We start from the raw sequence: 15,092 nt of genomic DNA, 5'->3' as shown, positions 1-15,092 counted from the left end.
GCAACAGCAATTAAAGGCACAGAAAATAGGAAACCAAAGTAAAAGTAGAAATAGCTATACAAAAAATAAAAATATAGTTGAAATAATCTTCAAGATCAAATCAATGTGTAGTAACAAAGAAGCATACAACTGAGAAAAATAGTGCACAAACAACACAACAATTCAATGCATCAAAAGAATAATACATATTTCCTTGTGTCTCATCTGTGAGTGTCCTAGTGCTCAACATGGGCCAGAGGACAATTACACCTCTTTGGGAAGTTCTCCAAAGATGGAGAGAACTGGATTCTGGATATCTCTAAGGGCACCTCAGACTCAAAACTGCTATAATTCCTGTGCGTTCTTATAGCTGCCTGAGCCTGGGCATTTTTTTTTTTTTGACCTCTTCTCAGCTTTGGATGTAATCCGTAGACACAGGGTCTGCATCATTAATCCTGTGTATTTAATCTGCAGCATGCACAACTGGATGGAAGATTCATAATCCTCTTTCTTAATGGCTCTGTCCCTGGGCCTCAGGTGTAAATTTCATCCTTCCTCACATGTGGTCACCAAATGTGTCTGACTTGAGACACTTGTGGTGCACTGGGGTCTGCCATGATGAGCACAGAAGGTTAAGGTACAGCTGCTTGGAATTCTGGAAACATGGTGGTGCTAGTTATGAATAGGAGCCAGCAGCCATAGGCAGAAGAGGTTTTGCCTGAATGGGATCCTTTTCTAGCCTGTGTTTGCAGGAGCATGAGTGGTACTTCTGCTGGTCTTTCTCTATTGCCTTATAGTAGGTGTTAACAGGTGGGAAGGTGAGGCGCTACCAAGGTATCTCTGCCTCCTGAGTGTGACACAGTACAGTCGCTTTGGCAGTTTGGGAATTCTCAAAAGGTATTCCCTGCTACACAACGACTCGTACCTGCTCCGTCAGGCCATTTCCACATAGTCAACAGCAGTCCTCTCCCAGGATCCCTCTAAATCCCTTCTTAATTCCTTTTCACTCAGGTATGTCTGGAACCCACATGGGACACTCTGGTGAGCAGGGTCTTCTGCTATTTGATGCTGTGGGAGAACTATTGTCCTTGCAGAAGTATTATTTGTGATCCATTTATTGAGAGAGTTGCATTTCACATCTGCCTACATTTCTGCCTTCTTGGAACTTCTCAGTTTTTCCTGGAAAGCTCAATTATTATTTTTTTCCTTGACAGAAAAACATGAAACATTAGTTGCCATGAATCAATCTGTTTGATGGGACATTGCTTACCTACACACGTAACTGGTACTACTTTGACTTTCAATATGCAATCAAGCATATTGTGTTGTCTTTTTTTCTTTCCCCCTTGGAAATTTCTCTTAATGAGGAATTGTCATCAGCATGAAGAAATGCAGAACTTTCCACATAAAATATAATAGCAAAATTGGGCTCAAAAAGGCAGCACTTGAATATCTCTAGCTATTTTTTGAACGTTCCTGACATTTTCCCAGCGTACAAATGTCTAACTTCAGATCTCAAAGCGCAATTCCATTCAGTAGATATCAAAGGTGAGACTTCCATGGGCATAATTTAATTATTGTATAATAAGATGGCAAGTTCATAGGAAATTACCAGTTGGTACTTGACTACTTGAAAAAAGAGAGAAAACGACAGCAATGACCAAAAAATAAAATTGAAAAAAAAAAAAAAAAGGAATGTGTAGTTAGTTATTTAATTATAAGAGGTACACATGAATTGATGTTTGTATCACAGAATAAGCAAGTAGATAGCATACAATCATCTATATCTGCTTAACTGTCTCTGCTAATGACTTGGACACTGTGGATCACACACAAACCAAAAAAAAGAAAGAAAGAAAGAAAGAAACATAATTTTGTAAAATTCTTAGAGATAAGAATACAAGAATACCTTATATGTCTCCTGGGAATCGTGTATGCTAGTAAAGGTGCAGCAGTTAGAACTGGACAGGGGACAATGAACTAATTCAAAATTGGGAAAGGAACAAGTCAAAGCTATATATTGTTGTCCTGATTATTTAACTTCTGTGCAGAGAACACCATGAAAAAATAAAAATCTAGATGAATCTCAAATTAGAAACCGAATTTATGTGGGAGATATGAATAACCTTAGTTATCCCAGTGACAACACCAAAATGACAGAAGAAATATAATAATTAAGGCGCCTCTTGATGAAAGTATTATCTGTTTCAAATATAGACATCTGAAATGAGATAGTCCTACATAAAAGATGAAATTCTCAGTTTCACATATGAAAACCTAGATAAAGATTTCAGGGTGTGAAACATGAAATTCTCCATTATTCACATATACAAATCTGGAGAAAGATTTTCCAACGTAAAGTACAAATTCTCTGTACATCATACATGAATGTACGGACACGAAATATTCTGCAGAAAATGTGGAATTTATTTACATTAGAGTTATGAAAATATGGATGCAGATTCTTTGACAGGAAATACAAAAATGTCTGTTTCACATATCCACACATGGTCACATGAAACATGAATTTTTTCATATTTGTCATTTGAAAATATTTGTGAGGTCTTTCCTTCATGAAATATTGAATACTGTCTATTTCACATTTGAAAAACCTGTGTTAATTTTCCTACAAGAAATATAGAATTTTCCCACAGATTTTCATGCTTGGGCTCTGAAATTCTCTATCTTTTCATCAAGAATGTTTGGAAGGTATTCTGATATGAGATTCGGAATTCTGTGTATTTCCCATTTGACAATCTGGGGAGAAATGTTCTCATATGAAATATGAATTCTCAATTGTTCACATGTGAAACATTTTCCAGATTTGTACACATGAAAGAGAATTTCCCATCATTCAGAAATTAAGATCTGAGCTAAACCGCAAACATCAAACAGCTATATTTCATGTATATCCTGAATACCATATAGAGTTTTCTGTATTTCTTTGATAAAAATCTGGGTGAAGATTTCCCTATAAGAAATAGGGAATAATATATTTTACACATGTAAAATCAAAACCCTTATGATTAGACAGTGGAATTGATAAATAGATGCAGGGGATTCTATCTGACAGATGAGTGCCTGAAGACCTATGGATGGAGGTTAGTGATATCGTATAGGAAAAAGTGATCAAGACCATCCACATGAAAAAGAAATGAAAAATGGTAAAGTTACGAGGCCTCACAAAGAGCTGAGAAGAGGAGCGAAGCTAAACAAAAAGGGGAAAAAGAAAACAATAACCCTGTATCAGATCAGATCAGATCAGTCACTCAGTCATGTCCGACTCTTTGTGACTCCATGAATTGCAGCATGGCAGGCCTCTCTGTCCATCACCAATTCCCGGAGTTCACTGAGAGGAGACAGCAAAAGAGACACAGATGTATATAACTGTCTTTTGGACTCTGTGGGAGAGGGAGAGGGTGGGATGATTTGGGAGAATGGCATTGAAACATGTATAATATCATATATGAAATGAGTCACCAGTCCAGGTTCCATGCACAATACTGGATGCTTGGGGCTGGTGCACTGGGATGACCCAGAGGGATGGTATGGGGATGGAGGAGGGAGGAGGTTTCAGGATGGGGAACACATGTATATCTGTGGAAGATTCATTTTGATATATGGCAAAACTAATATGATATTGTAAAATTAAAAAATAAAATAAAATAAAGCAAACCTTAGAGGGAAAAATGAACATTCACAGTGTTGTGTAACTATTGACACTATTTCTGGAATGTTTTCATCATTCTTCCTGCCAGCCGTGTTAAAGGACAATTTTGCAACACCTATAAATGTTTTTATTTTATTTTAAAATGCAAAATATTTTGATTCATTGTTTTAATCAATTTGGAACATGTGTTCAAATAGAAAATAAATGTTAACTGCTTCCTCTCAATCTGTATTTATATAATAATAAATCTGGATAGCACATAAAAAGAAAAGAAAAGAAAATTTTACACATTTGGATGAAGATCCCCAAAGAATTGCAAGGAGAGGTAAAACCACCCTCAGTTATCAATGTCAATAAATAAAGCAAATCAATAGAACTGGAAAGTCTACTGATCTCTTCAAGAAAATCACAGATACCAAGGGAAAATGTCATGCAATCATGGGCACAATAAAGGACAGAAATGGTATGGATGTAGCCAAAACAGAAACTATTAAGAAGAGGTGGGAAGAATACATGGATGAAATGTGCACAAAAGATCTTCATGACCCAGTTAAGCACGAAGGTGTGATCGTTCACCTGAGGACCCGATGTCCTGGAATGTGAAGTCTAGTGGGACTTAGGAAGCATAACGACAAACAAAGCTTGTGGAGGTGATGGAATTCAGTTGAGATATTTCAAATTCTAAAAGATGATGATATGAATGTGCTGCCCTCCATATGCCAGCAAATTTGGGAGACTCAGCAGTGGCCAGAGGACTGGAAATGGTCAGTTTTCATTCCAACCACAAAGAAAGGCAATCCAAAGAATGTCCAAACTACCACTTAATTGCACATGTCTGACACACTTGCCCAGAACTGCTCAGAATTCCCCAAGCCAGGCTTCAACAGAATGTGAACCATGAGCTCCCAGATGTTCAAGCTGGATTTACAAAGGGCAGAGGAACCCGAGATTCAATTGTCAACACCCGTTGGGTCCTCCAAAAGGCAAGAGAACTCCAGGAAAGCAGCTACTCTTATTTGACTATGCCAAAGACTTTGACTGACACAACAAAACGACACACACACAAAAAGTCACATCAAAACGTGGAATATTCTTCCAAACATCGGAATACATGCCTCCTGAGAATTCTTACATCCATGTAAATAAAATAAATATTTATCAACTTGGAAAATTTTCTCAGTCAATAGGAAAGGTGAATTATGATAGTAGTGCAGGTTATAGAATGTTGTTGAGTAATGTGTAGAGCATTTGATTGGTTATTACATTTCTTTATTGACAATTCAGTAAGCACTTAAAATGTGTCATTTTCAGGCTCTATGTTTCAGCTGTTGTGAAAGATACATAAAGAGGGTAGACCCAAAACACATTGAAGACATCTGTACTCTCCTTCGTAGGAGGGCAAACAGTAGTTCCTTCCAACCGCAAGAAATAGTTGAGACAAAGTTGTTAGAAGGGGCTTAGCATAAGGTAAGGTAAGGTTAGGTAAGTCACTTCAGTTGTGTTTGACTCTAGGCGACCCCATAGACGGCAGCCCAACAGGCCCCCACATCCCTGGGATTCTCCAGGCAAGGACACTGGAGTGGGTTGCCATTTTCTTCTCCAATGCATGAAAGTGAAAAGTGAAAGTGAAGTCGCTGAGTCGTGTCCGACTCTTAGCGACCCCATGGACTGCAGCCTACCTGGCTCCTCTGACCATAGGATTTTCCAGGCAAGAGTACTGGAGCGTGGTGTCATTGCCCTCTCCGAGGGATTAGCATGACTGAAAATAATTTGTGATTGTAGCTTCAGAAGAGAAAGATAATGAAATGACTAAGGAAAACAGATATCATGTCTTCCAAGAACTTTGTAACCATGCTGATGTGCTGCAGTAATGACCAGGAATTTATTCTGTCTCTATGGGGACAGATAAGCAACATCTAAACATGCATTTGAAATTATAGGGTGGAATCTTGGTGTCAGGAAATGAAGACGTACCTTAAGGACAGCAGCGCAAATATGACCCTATAGAATACTACTTGTAAAGTACACAATGTGTGCTGACCATGGGCCAGTCACTGATTATATCATGCTATCTTTTCTATCACAGTGATGGTATAATTGTGATCATGATTTTGGATGTACTACAATATCTATATTTTCAGAGACAAAATTAATTTCTATAATGAAAACAATCTGCTGTCTAATCTTTAAGACTCTACCAGTAACTAATAGAATATAATATGTGAATGTGCTGAAGATCATACTGTGTATTTTTATTTATCTAATTTTATTTGCATCTCTTTCTTCACCCATACCATCCTAATTTAGACACCCCTTCATTTCAGCAGGGATGATTTCAGAAATCACTTTACATCCATTACCTCTTTTCCCTTGCTTCTCATTTTCTTGCTTACAAATATTATATCAGGTGTCATTTACCTAGGATGCATAACGAATGCTTTCTTGAACTGAAGAGTTTGGAATACCATGCAGTAAAATAGTAAACCAATGAACTAAAGCCTCATTTTCTCTTCTTTGTTTAAAAATTGAAAATTAAACTATGAAGATGAACATGTAAATTTATTGTTCAAATACAGGAATGGTAGGTATTTGTTGACATCTCCCAAAGTAACGTTCAATCTTCCTTAGGCTCCATAATCTGACACGTATTTGGTAGGTCAGTTTTAATTAGCATGGTTTCCATATAATGGTGATTGTTGATGAGTTGACTTGAAAGAGAGGAAGCAGATGTGTAAGTGCTTGTTGGCACTGAGAACCACGAGTTGCCTGTCTCTTGCAGGTTAGGAAAAGGATTGTCATGGCCTGACATATCGCTATGCCTGACTGGAAATTTAGAAGGCTCCACCATCAGTCCAGAATAAGTGCTCTGTAATGGGGATACAATGTGGTTCTGAGAAGTAGATGTAGTTGTAGTAGCAAAGTCCTCAATGGGGCCATTTACTTGAGTGTAGCTGCTATGTGAATGCCAATTAAAAATGCTCAACTTTTTTAAAACAGCAGGTTGATTTACCAAAATCTGTTCTGTTTGTCTAACCGATATTGGTGATGGGTGGTTAGGTAAGTCACATGGAGATAGGGCATTTGTATTAGTGACAATCTGGATGGTATGAGGCTTTTGTATGAAAGGCACAGGTAAACGTGTGGAGGCTGAAAATGCGCTCTCTCTACTAATTTCTGGAATAAATTCAGAGTTACGATCATCTTCGTTGACACTTGCTTTAACATGCTTCTTGTTATCTTGCACTAATGAAGATATTTGAGACACATTATTAATCCCAACTCTTCTTTGCACTCTTAATAAAAGTTGAGGATGACCTCTTTTGAAATTTGGATTATAGTAGGTCTGTAACTAAAATCAAAGGATTACATTATTTAGTTTCTTTATAAACCAAGGTAAAACTGACAAGCAAAGCTAAGTTATAAAAATGTATTCCTTTAATGAAACCAACTAAATAGCATCAAATAAAACACCTCCATTAGTAGTTTAACAGGTAACATGTTAGAAAGAATATGATCCTCAATGAAAAATATATTTTATATATACAGTAAATACCACTTTAAGTTGCTTCAGGACTTATATCTGGTTTCACAGTGCTAGGAAAGTTTGTCAAACATCCAATATTTTAACATATCCAGCTGTTCTCAACTTCAAAAAATAAAACTTTTTAACGATTTGTTAGCTCAAGTTTAAATTCGGTTTTAGCTACATATGTAAATGTGCTTTCTAGGTCACATGATTTCATCTTACATATTGCCAATAAGTGAAAATGTTGGAATACCTTACTCAAAAGAGAGATGTTGTTTTCTTCTTCCAGAAAGACAGGTAGTGAAGCAGATCTTTGAAAAGTTTGTCGCTTTTTACTAAATCCATAAAGGTTAAGCTGTCGAATTAAACTCTTCATACTCTTGGTTTCAAATATTCTGAAAGGTGCCTTTCTTTCCAAGACTTCTTTCTTAAAGAGTTCTTCGTCGATCACTATACATGTGCCTCTCTCATCCCACCAAATAGATTCAAACTGATCACTTTCAACTATATTCCAAAGTTTTTGTGGAAAGGTGAGTGAAAGAAAATTAGTCACCTCATCTGTTTCAGATACAGAATATTTGTAGCATGGCCTTTTTATCACAAGATCCTCAGACAAAGCCTGAAAAGCATATTCTTCAATCATAGATCTCAAAACTGAGTCCCTAGTAAGTGTATAATCATACAAAGATCTAATGGAGGTTTCTGAATCAGTTGATTCATCCTTAGGAGGCCCATCTTGAATTTCTGAAGGTATATGTGCCATCTCAGAGAAATCTTTCTTCAGATCCTTTTCTCATTTGTCTGATTTTACTGACCACTACTTCAAAAATTGCTTGGCTGGCCAACAGAGAGAAACTCTCTAGACCATCGCAGAGGTCCTCAAAGTCAAAAGGCTGTGACATCACAAAATCACTTGTCTCCTAGCAATCAAAGGGTAGCTGTGACATCACAAAATCACTGGTCTCCTAGCCATTGAAAGGTGATGTTCAGCTAGGGTTTACTTCAGCATCAACTTAAAAATACAGCCTGCTTACAGAAATAGTAACCAAAACCATGAAGCATGCAAAATCTCATTCCTAAAGAATTTTTACACAGAAAAATCACATCAATAAATCTACTTGGTTTCTGAAATACAAGTGATTTATCACCCTTCTATACACACATTTTTCATATTCAGTACTGTTACCCAAGCAAAATTGGTCTACTGGCCTCTGCAATAAAATCTTTTAACTGTCTGGTTTCAACTACTCTGTGGTCTCTGTACTTAACTTTCAGCCTGGCTGGGGCTTTGGCATCTCTAAAACTGTTCATAGGATAATGCTCAGGATGTTATTGATGGCCCTTGAGGAGGAACTAAAGACCCTTGAATTTGACTAATGGCTAAATCATTATTATTCTCTATCACTTGATTATTATCCTTAGATTCTGTCTTTTCTAGCCTCACTGTTTAAAATTACTTTTTTTAATTGTTTTGTGTGTATTTTATTTTATTATTTTTTATTTGATTTTTTAACTTTACAATATTGTCCTGGTTTTGCCATACATCAACATGAATCCGCCACAGGTATACATGTGTTCCCCATCCTGAAACCTCCTCCCTCCTCCCTCCCCATACCATCCCTCTGGGTCGTCCCAGCACACCAGCCCCAAACATCCAGTATCGTGCATCGAACCTGAACTGGTGACTCGTTCATACATGATATTATACATGCTTCAATGTCATTCTACCAAATCATCTCACCCTCTACCTCTCCCAAGAGTCCAAAAGACTGTTCTATACATCAGTGTCTCTTTTGCTGTCTCATATACAGAGTTATTGTTACCATCTTTTAAATTCCATATATATGTGTTAGTATACTGTATTGGTGTTTTTCTTTCTGGCTTACTTCACTCTGTATAATAGGTTCCAGTTTCATCCACCTCATTAGAACTGATTGAAATTTATTCTTTTTAATGGCTGAGTAACACTCCATTGTATATATGCACCACAGCTTTCTCATTCATTCATCTGCTGATGGACATCTAGGTTGCTTCCATGTCCTGGCTACTAGAAACAGTGCTGCGATGAACATTGGGGTACACGTGTCTCTTTCAATTCTGGTTTTCTCAGTGTGTATGCCCAGCAGTGGGACTGCTGGATTATAAGGCAGTTCTATTTCCAGTTTTTTAAGGAATCTCCACACTGTTCTCCATAGTGGCTGTACTACTTTGCATTCCCAGCAACAGTGTAAGAGGGTTCCCTTTTCTCCACATCCTCTCCAACATTGATTGCTTGTGGACTTTTGGATCGCACCCATTCTGACTGGTGTGAAATTGAACACCAGGAGGTCTACAATCTCCTACCTCTTTCTCTCGGTTTTCATACTTTTCAGTCTTAAGAAGGGACTGCTTAGAACATGAAAGGAAATAAAGTGTTGGACTTAGAACTCAATCATAAATGTGACAGAAAATCTCAGTTGCAGGTTCGATGTCTTTTTCAGGTTTTCCAGCTCTTGGAGTGTTTCAATCAGCAACAACTTTGGCTATTTCCTGTTGAGATGGAGCCTGGAGTTGGAAATAATTCTGAAATCTAAGCTTGGCATCAATATTTTCTCTTATGAAAATATACTTCTATATTTTATATATGATATATATGTATATATAAGTCTATATCTGTCTATTTTTGTCAAAACTGGACAAAAAATTTGAAAATTGGTAGATCTTTATTAAAAGCAGAGAGGTGAGTGATATAAAAGAGTCCTCATATTTTACATTCAGCCAAGAAAACATATTTTGAAGTATTTCCGCTTACATATATTCAACAACCGAGTCGACTTTTTAATCATTCTTCATTTGGGTTTTAATTTTTTTCCATTTCTATTAAATCTAACAGGAGTTAAAAGCCATTGCACCTTTTTTATACACACACTCATACACACAGGTGTATATATGTCAAAATATAATTTTATACAACACTATTTAGGTGGCCAAACTCATTGCTTGCTCCCAAGATCTTAAATAAACTGTTTGGGAAGCCTTACATTACTTAATAATTTTCTGGCTGAACAATTCAGATCCTGTTGCTGAAAAGCTCTCCTTTAATCTCGCTCATCTTCCACAATTCTTTCTGTAATAAGACGTAGGGCTCATACTTATGGGGACACCTTGAACGCATAAAATCACAACTCTCATTTACTTAGATATATTGTTCAAAGAACGCTGTTGCTCTCCTCACATTGGACACAATTTTATTTTATTTATTTTCAATATAAATATATGTATTTTAATTGGAGTCTAATTGCTTTACAATATTGTACTGGTTTTGCCATACATAAATATGAATCTGCCACAGGTATACATGTGTGCCACCTCCCTCCTCATATCATCCCTCCTGGTTATCCCAGTGCACCAGCCCCAAGCATCCTGTATCATGCATTGAACCTGGACTGCCAGTTTGGTGACCTATGTTATTATACATGTGTCAGTGCCATTCTCCCAAATCATACCACCCTAGCCGTCTCCCAGAGCTCAAAAGACTGTTTTATACATCTGTGTCTTTTTTGCATTCTCGCGTACACGGTTATCGTTATCATCTTTCTAAATTCCACATATATGTGTTAGTTTATTCTATTGGTGTTTTTCTTTCTGGCTAACTTCATTCTGTATAATAGGCTCCAGTTTCATCCACCCCATTAGAACTGACTGAAATGCATTCCTTTTAATGGCTGAGTAATACTCCATTATGTATATATCCCACAGCTTTCTTATCCATTCATCCACTAATGGACATCTAGGTTGCTTCCATGTCCTGGCTATTAGAAACAGTGCTGTGATGAACATCAGGGTACACATGTCTCTTTCAATTCTGGTTTCCTTGGTGTGTATGCACAGCAGTGGGATTGTTGTGTCTTATGGCAGTTCTATTTGAAGGTTGTTTTTTTTTTTTTTTTTTTTTAAAGAATCTAAACAGTGTTCTCCATAGTGGCTGTACTAGTTTGCATTCCCACCAACAGTGTAAGAGGGTTCCTTTTTCTCCACACCTTATCCAGCATTTATTGCTTGTAGACTTTTGGAGCACAACCAATTTGACTGGCATGAAAAGGTACCTCATTGTGGTTTGGATTTTCATTTCTCTGATAATGAGTGATGTTGAGCATCTTTTCATGTGTTTGTTAGCTATCTGTATGTCTTCTTTGAAGAAATGTCTGTTTAGTTCTTTGGCCAATTTTTTCATTGAGTCGTTTATTTTCCTGGAATTGAGCTTCAGGAGTTGCTTGTATATTTTTGACATTAATTCTTTGTCAGTTGCTTCAGTTCAGTTCAGTTCAGTTGTTCAGTCATGTCCGACTCTTTGCGACCCCATGAATTGCAGCACGACAGGCCTCCCTATCCATCTCCAACTCCTGGAGTTCAACAAACTCACATCCATCGACTCGGTGATGCCAACCACCATCTCATCCTCTCTCGTCCTCTTCTCCTCCTGACCTCAATCCCTCCCAGCATCAGAGTCTTTACCAGTGAGTCAAATCATCACAGGAGGTGGCCAAAGTACTGGAGTTTCAGCTTTAGCATCATTCCTTCCAAGGAACACCCAGGACTAAACTCCTGTAGGATGGACTGGATGGATCTCTTACATCAAGAGTCTTTTCCAGCACTACAGTTCAAAAGCATCAATTCTTCCATGCTCAGCTTTCTTCACAGTCCTACTCTCACATCCATACATGACTACAGGAAAAACCATAGCCCTGACTAGATGGACCATTGTTGGCAAAGTAATGTCTCTGCTTTTGAATATGCTATCAAGGTGGGTCACAACGTTCCTTCCAAGGAGTGTCTTTTAATTTCATGGCTGCAGACACCAACTGCAGTGATTTTGGAGCCCAAAAAAATAAAGTTTGACACTGTTTCCCCATCTATTTCCCATGACATGATGGGACCAGTTGCCATGATTTTCATTTTCTGAATGTTGAGCTTGAAGCCAACTTTTTCACTCTCCTCTTTCATTTTGATCAAGAGTCATTTTAGTTCCTCTTCACTTTCTGCCAGAAGGATGGTATCATCTGCATATCTGAGGTTATTGATATTTCTCTTGGCAATCTTGATTCCACCTTGTGCTTCCTCCAGCCCTGTGTTTCTCATGATGTACTCTGCATATAAGTTAAACAAGCAGGGTGACAATATACAGCCTAGACATACTCGTTTTCCTATTTGGAACCAGTACGTGTTCCATGTACAGTTCTAACTGTTGCTTCCTGACCTGCATATAGGTTTCTCAAGAGTCAGGTCAGGTGGTCTGGTATTCCCATCTCTTTCAGAATTTTCCACAGTTTATTGTGATCCACACACTCAAAGGCTTCCACATAGACAATAAAGCAGAAACAGATGAATTTCTGGAACTCTCTTGCTTTTTCAATGATCCAGCAGATGTTGGCAACTTGATCTCTGGTTCCTCTGCCTTTTGTAAAACCAGCTTGAACATCTGGAAGTTCACAATTCACATATTGCTGAAGCCTGGCTTGGAGAATTTTGAGCATTTCTTTACTAGCATGTGAGATGAGTGCAATTGCATGGTGATGTGAGAATTCTTTGGCATTGCCTTTCTTTGGGATTGGAATGAAAACTGACCTTTTCGAGTCCTTTGGCCACTGCTGAGTTTTCCAAATATGCTGCCATATTGAGTGCAGCACTTTCACAGTATCATTAAAAGGGGCCAATAGCTCTAAATAGACATTTCTTTAAAGAAGACATATGGATGTCTAATAAACACATGAAATATGCTTAACATCATTCATCATTAGATAAATGAAAATTAAAATTGTAATGAGCAGTCATCTCACACTGTTCAGAGTGGCCATCACCAGAAATTCTACAAGCAAGAAATCCTGGAAAGGCTGTGGAGAAAAGTTTACCCTAATACACTGTTGCCCGTAACACAAACTGGTACAACCTGTATTCAGAACAGTTTGGAGATTCCTTGAGAAACTTGGACTAGACCTGTCATATGACCCAGAAACCCCACTTCTTTGCATATACCCAGAGGGAATTAGGATGGAACATAACACATGTACCCCAATGTTTATTGAAATTGCCTTTACAATAGCTATGACATGGAAGTAATCTAGATGCACATCAGCAGATGAATATATAAGGAAGTTGTGGTATATATACAAACGAAATATTACTCAGCTACAGAAAGGCATATATTTGTGTCACTTTTAATGAGGCAGTTCAACCTACAGCCTATTGTTCAGAGTGAAAAAAGTTAGAGAGAGGCAAATATTGCACATTAATGCATATAAATTGGATTTAGGAAGACAGTAACAATAACCCTACCCACGTGGAGGCTAGTAAAGAAGATCCACATATAAATAACAGACTCTTAGACTGGGATGATTTGAGAACATAGCATTGGAACAGGTATATTACCATATATAAAAGAGATGATCAGTGCAAGTTCAGCATATGAAAGATGCACCCAACTCTTGTGCTGTGGAAGAACCCAGAATCATGGGGTAATAAGGAAGGTTTGAGTTGTGTTCAGGATAGGGAGATACATATTTTCATGTGGCTGGTTCATGTTGATCTATATGTCAAAAACCATCACAGTAATACATAGTAATTCTATTCCAATTAAATAAATCATTTTTGTAAAAAGAAATTAGAAGAAATTAAAAAAAAAATGCATTTAGAAATAGCATGGACATGATCCAGAATACAACCTCAACAGTTGTTTTATACCTACTCAAGAAAGTGCTGTGATGAACATTGGGGCAGCACTGTTTATAATAGCCAGGACATGGAAGCAACCTAGGTGTCCATCAGCAGATGAATGGATAAGAAAGCTGTGGTACATATACACAATGGAGTATTACTCAGCCATTAGAAAGAATAAATTTCAGTCAGTTCTAATGAGGTTGATGAAACTGAAGCCTATTATACAGAGTGAAGTAAGCCAGAAGGAAAAACACCAATACAGTATACTAATGCATATATATGGAATTTAGAAAGATGATAACAATAACCCTGTGTACGAGACAGCAAAAGAGACACTGATGTATAGAACAGTCTTATGGACTTTGTGGGAGAGGGAGAGGGTGGGAAGATTTGGGAGAATGGCATTGAAACATGTAAAATATCCTGTAAGAAATGAGATGCCAGTCCAGGTTCGATGCACGATACTGGATGCTTGTGGCTAGTGCACTGGGACGACCCAGAGGGATGGTATGGGGAGGGAGGAGGGAGGAGGGTTCAGGATGGGGAATACATGTATACCTGTAGTGGATTCATTTTGATATTTGGCAAAACTAATACACTTATGTAAAATTTAAAAATAAAATAAAATTAAAAAAAAAAAAAAAGAAAGTGGACTTAGGGCCCTTCCCCCCAGCCCATGACCCGCCTCCGGCCCCCGCCCTCCAAGTCCAACCTCCGATCTGTTTAATAAGAAGGCGCCTGTGTATGGCAGAGCTAGTGTGAGACGAAGAGTCAATCCTTCCCAGCCACCGGGATAATCAAGAGTTTGGCGGGACCTTCAAGCACACACCGAGATAATGAGGAGCCAGATGAAAAGCACAGACTCTGGCGCTGAAATGGATTAATAAGGAACTTAGTGATTTGGCCCGTGACCCTCCAGCACAATGTTCTGCAGGTCCAGTTGGGGATGATATGTTTCATTGGCAAGCCACAATTATGGGACCTAATGACAGCCCTTATCAAGGCGGTGTATTCTTTTTGACAATTCATTTTCCTACAGACTACCCCTTCAAACTACCTAAGGTTGCATTTACAACAAGAATTTATCATCCAAATATTAACAGTAATGGCAGCATTTGTCTCGATATTCTAAGATCACAGTGGTCTCCTGCTTTAATTATTTCTAAAGTTCTTTTATCCATTTGTTCACTGCTATGTGATCCAAACCCAGATGACCCCCTAGTG

General features: G+C 37.9%; 1 protein-coding gene across 1 annotated transcript; it reads right to left on the bottom strand.

Moving 5' to 3' along the window:
• Positions 1 to 6,154: 6,154 nt before the first annotated feature.
• Positions 6,155 to 7,952, bottom strand: LOC132344701 (heat shock transcription factor, Y-linked-like). Its single transcript, XM_059884343.1, has 2 exons — positions 7,429 to 7,952; positions 6,155 to 6,998 (listed from the first exon to the last, which is right to left on the bottom strand). The coding sequence occupies exons 1-2, from the start codon at positions 7,936 to 7,938 to the stop codon at positions 6,264 to 6,266; spliced, it is 1,245 nt and encodes a 414-aa protein (XP_059740326.1). The 5' UTR covers positions 7,939 to 7,952; the 3' UTR covers positions 6,155 to 6,263.
• Between the last annotated feature and the right edge of the window lie 7,140 nt (positions 7,953 to 15,092).

This window comes from Bos taurus, chromosome Y (assembly GCF_002263795.3).
Source record: "Bos taurus isolate L1 Dominette 01449 registration number 42190680 breed Hereford chromosome Y, ARS-UCD2.0, whole genome shotgun sequence".
NCBI lineage: Eukaryota > Metazoa > Chordata > Mammalia > Artiodactyla > Bovidae > Bos > Bos taurus.
This window is presented reverse-complemented; position numbering and strand designations above follow the sequence as displayed.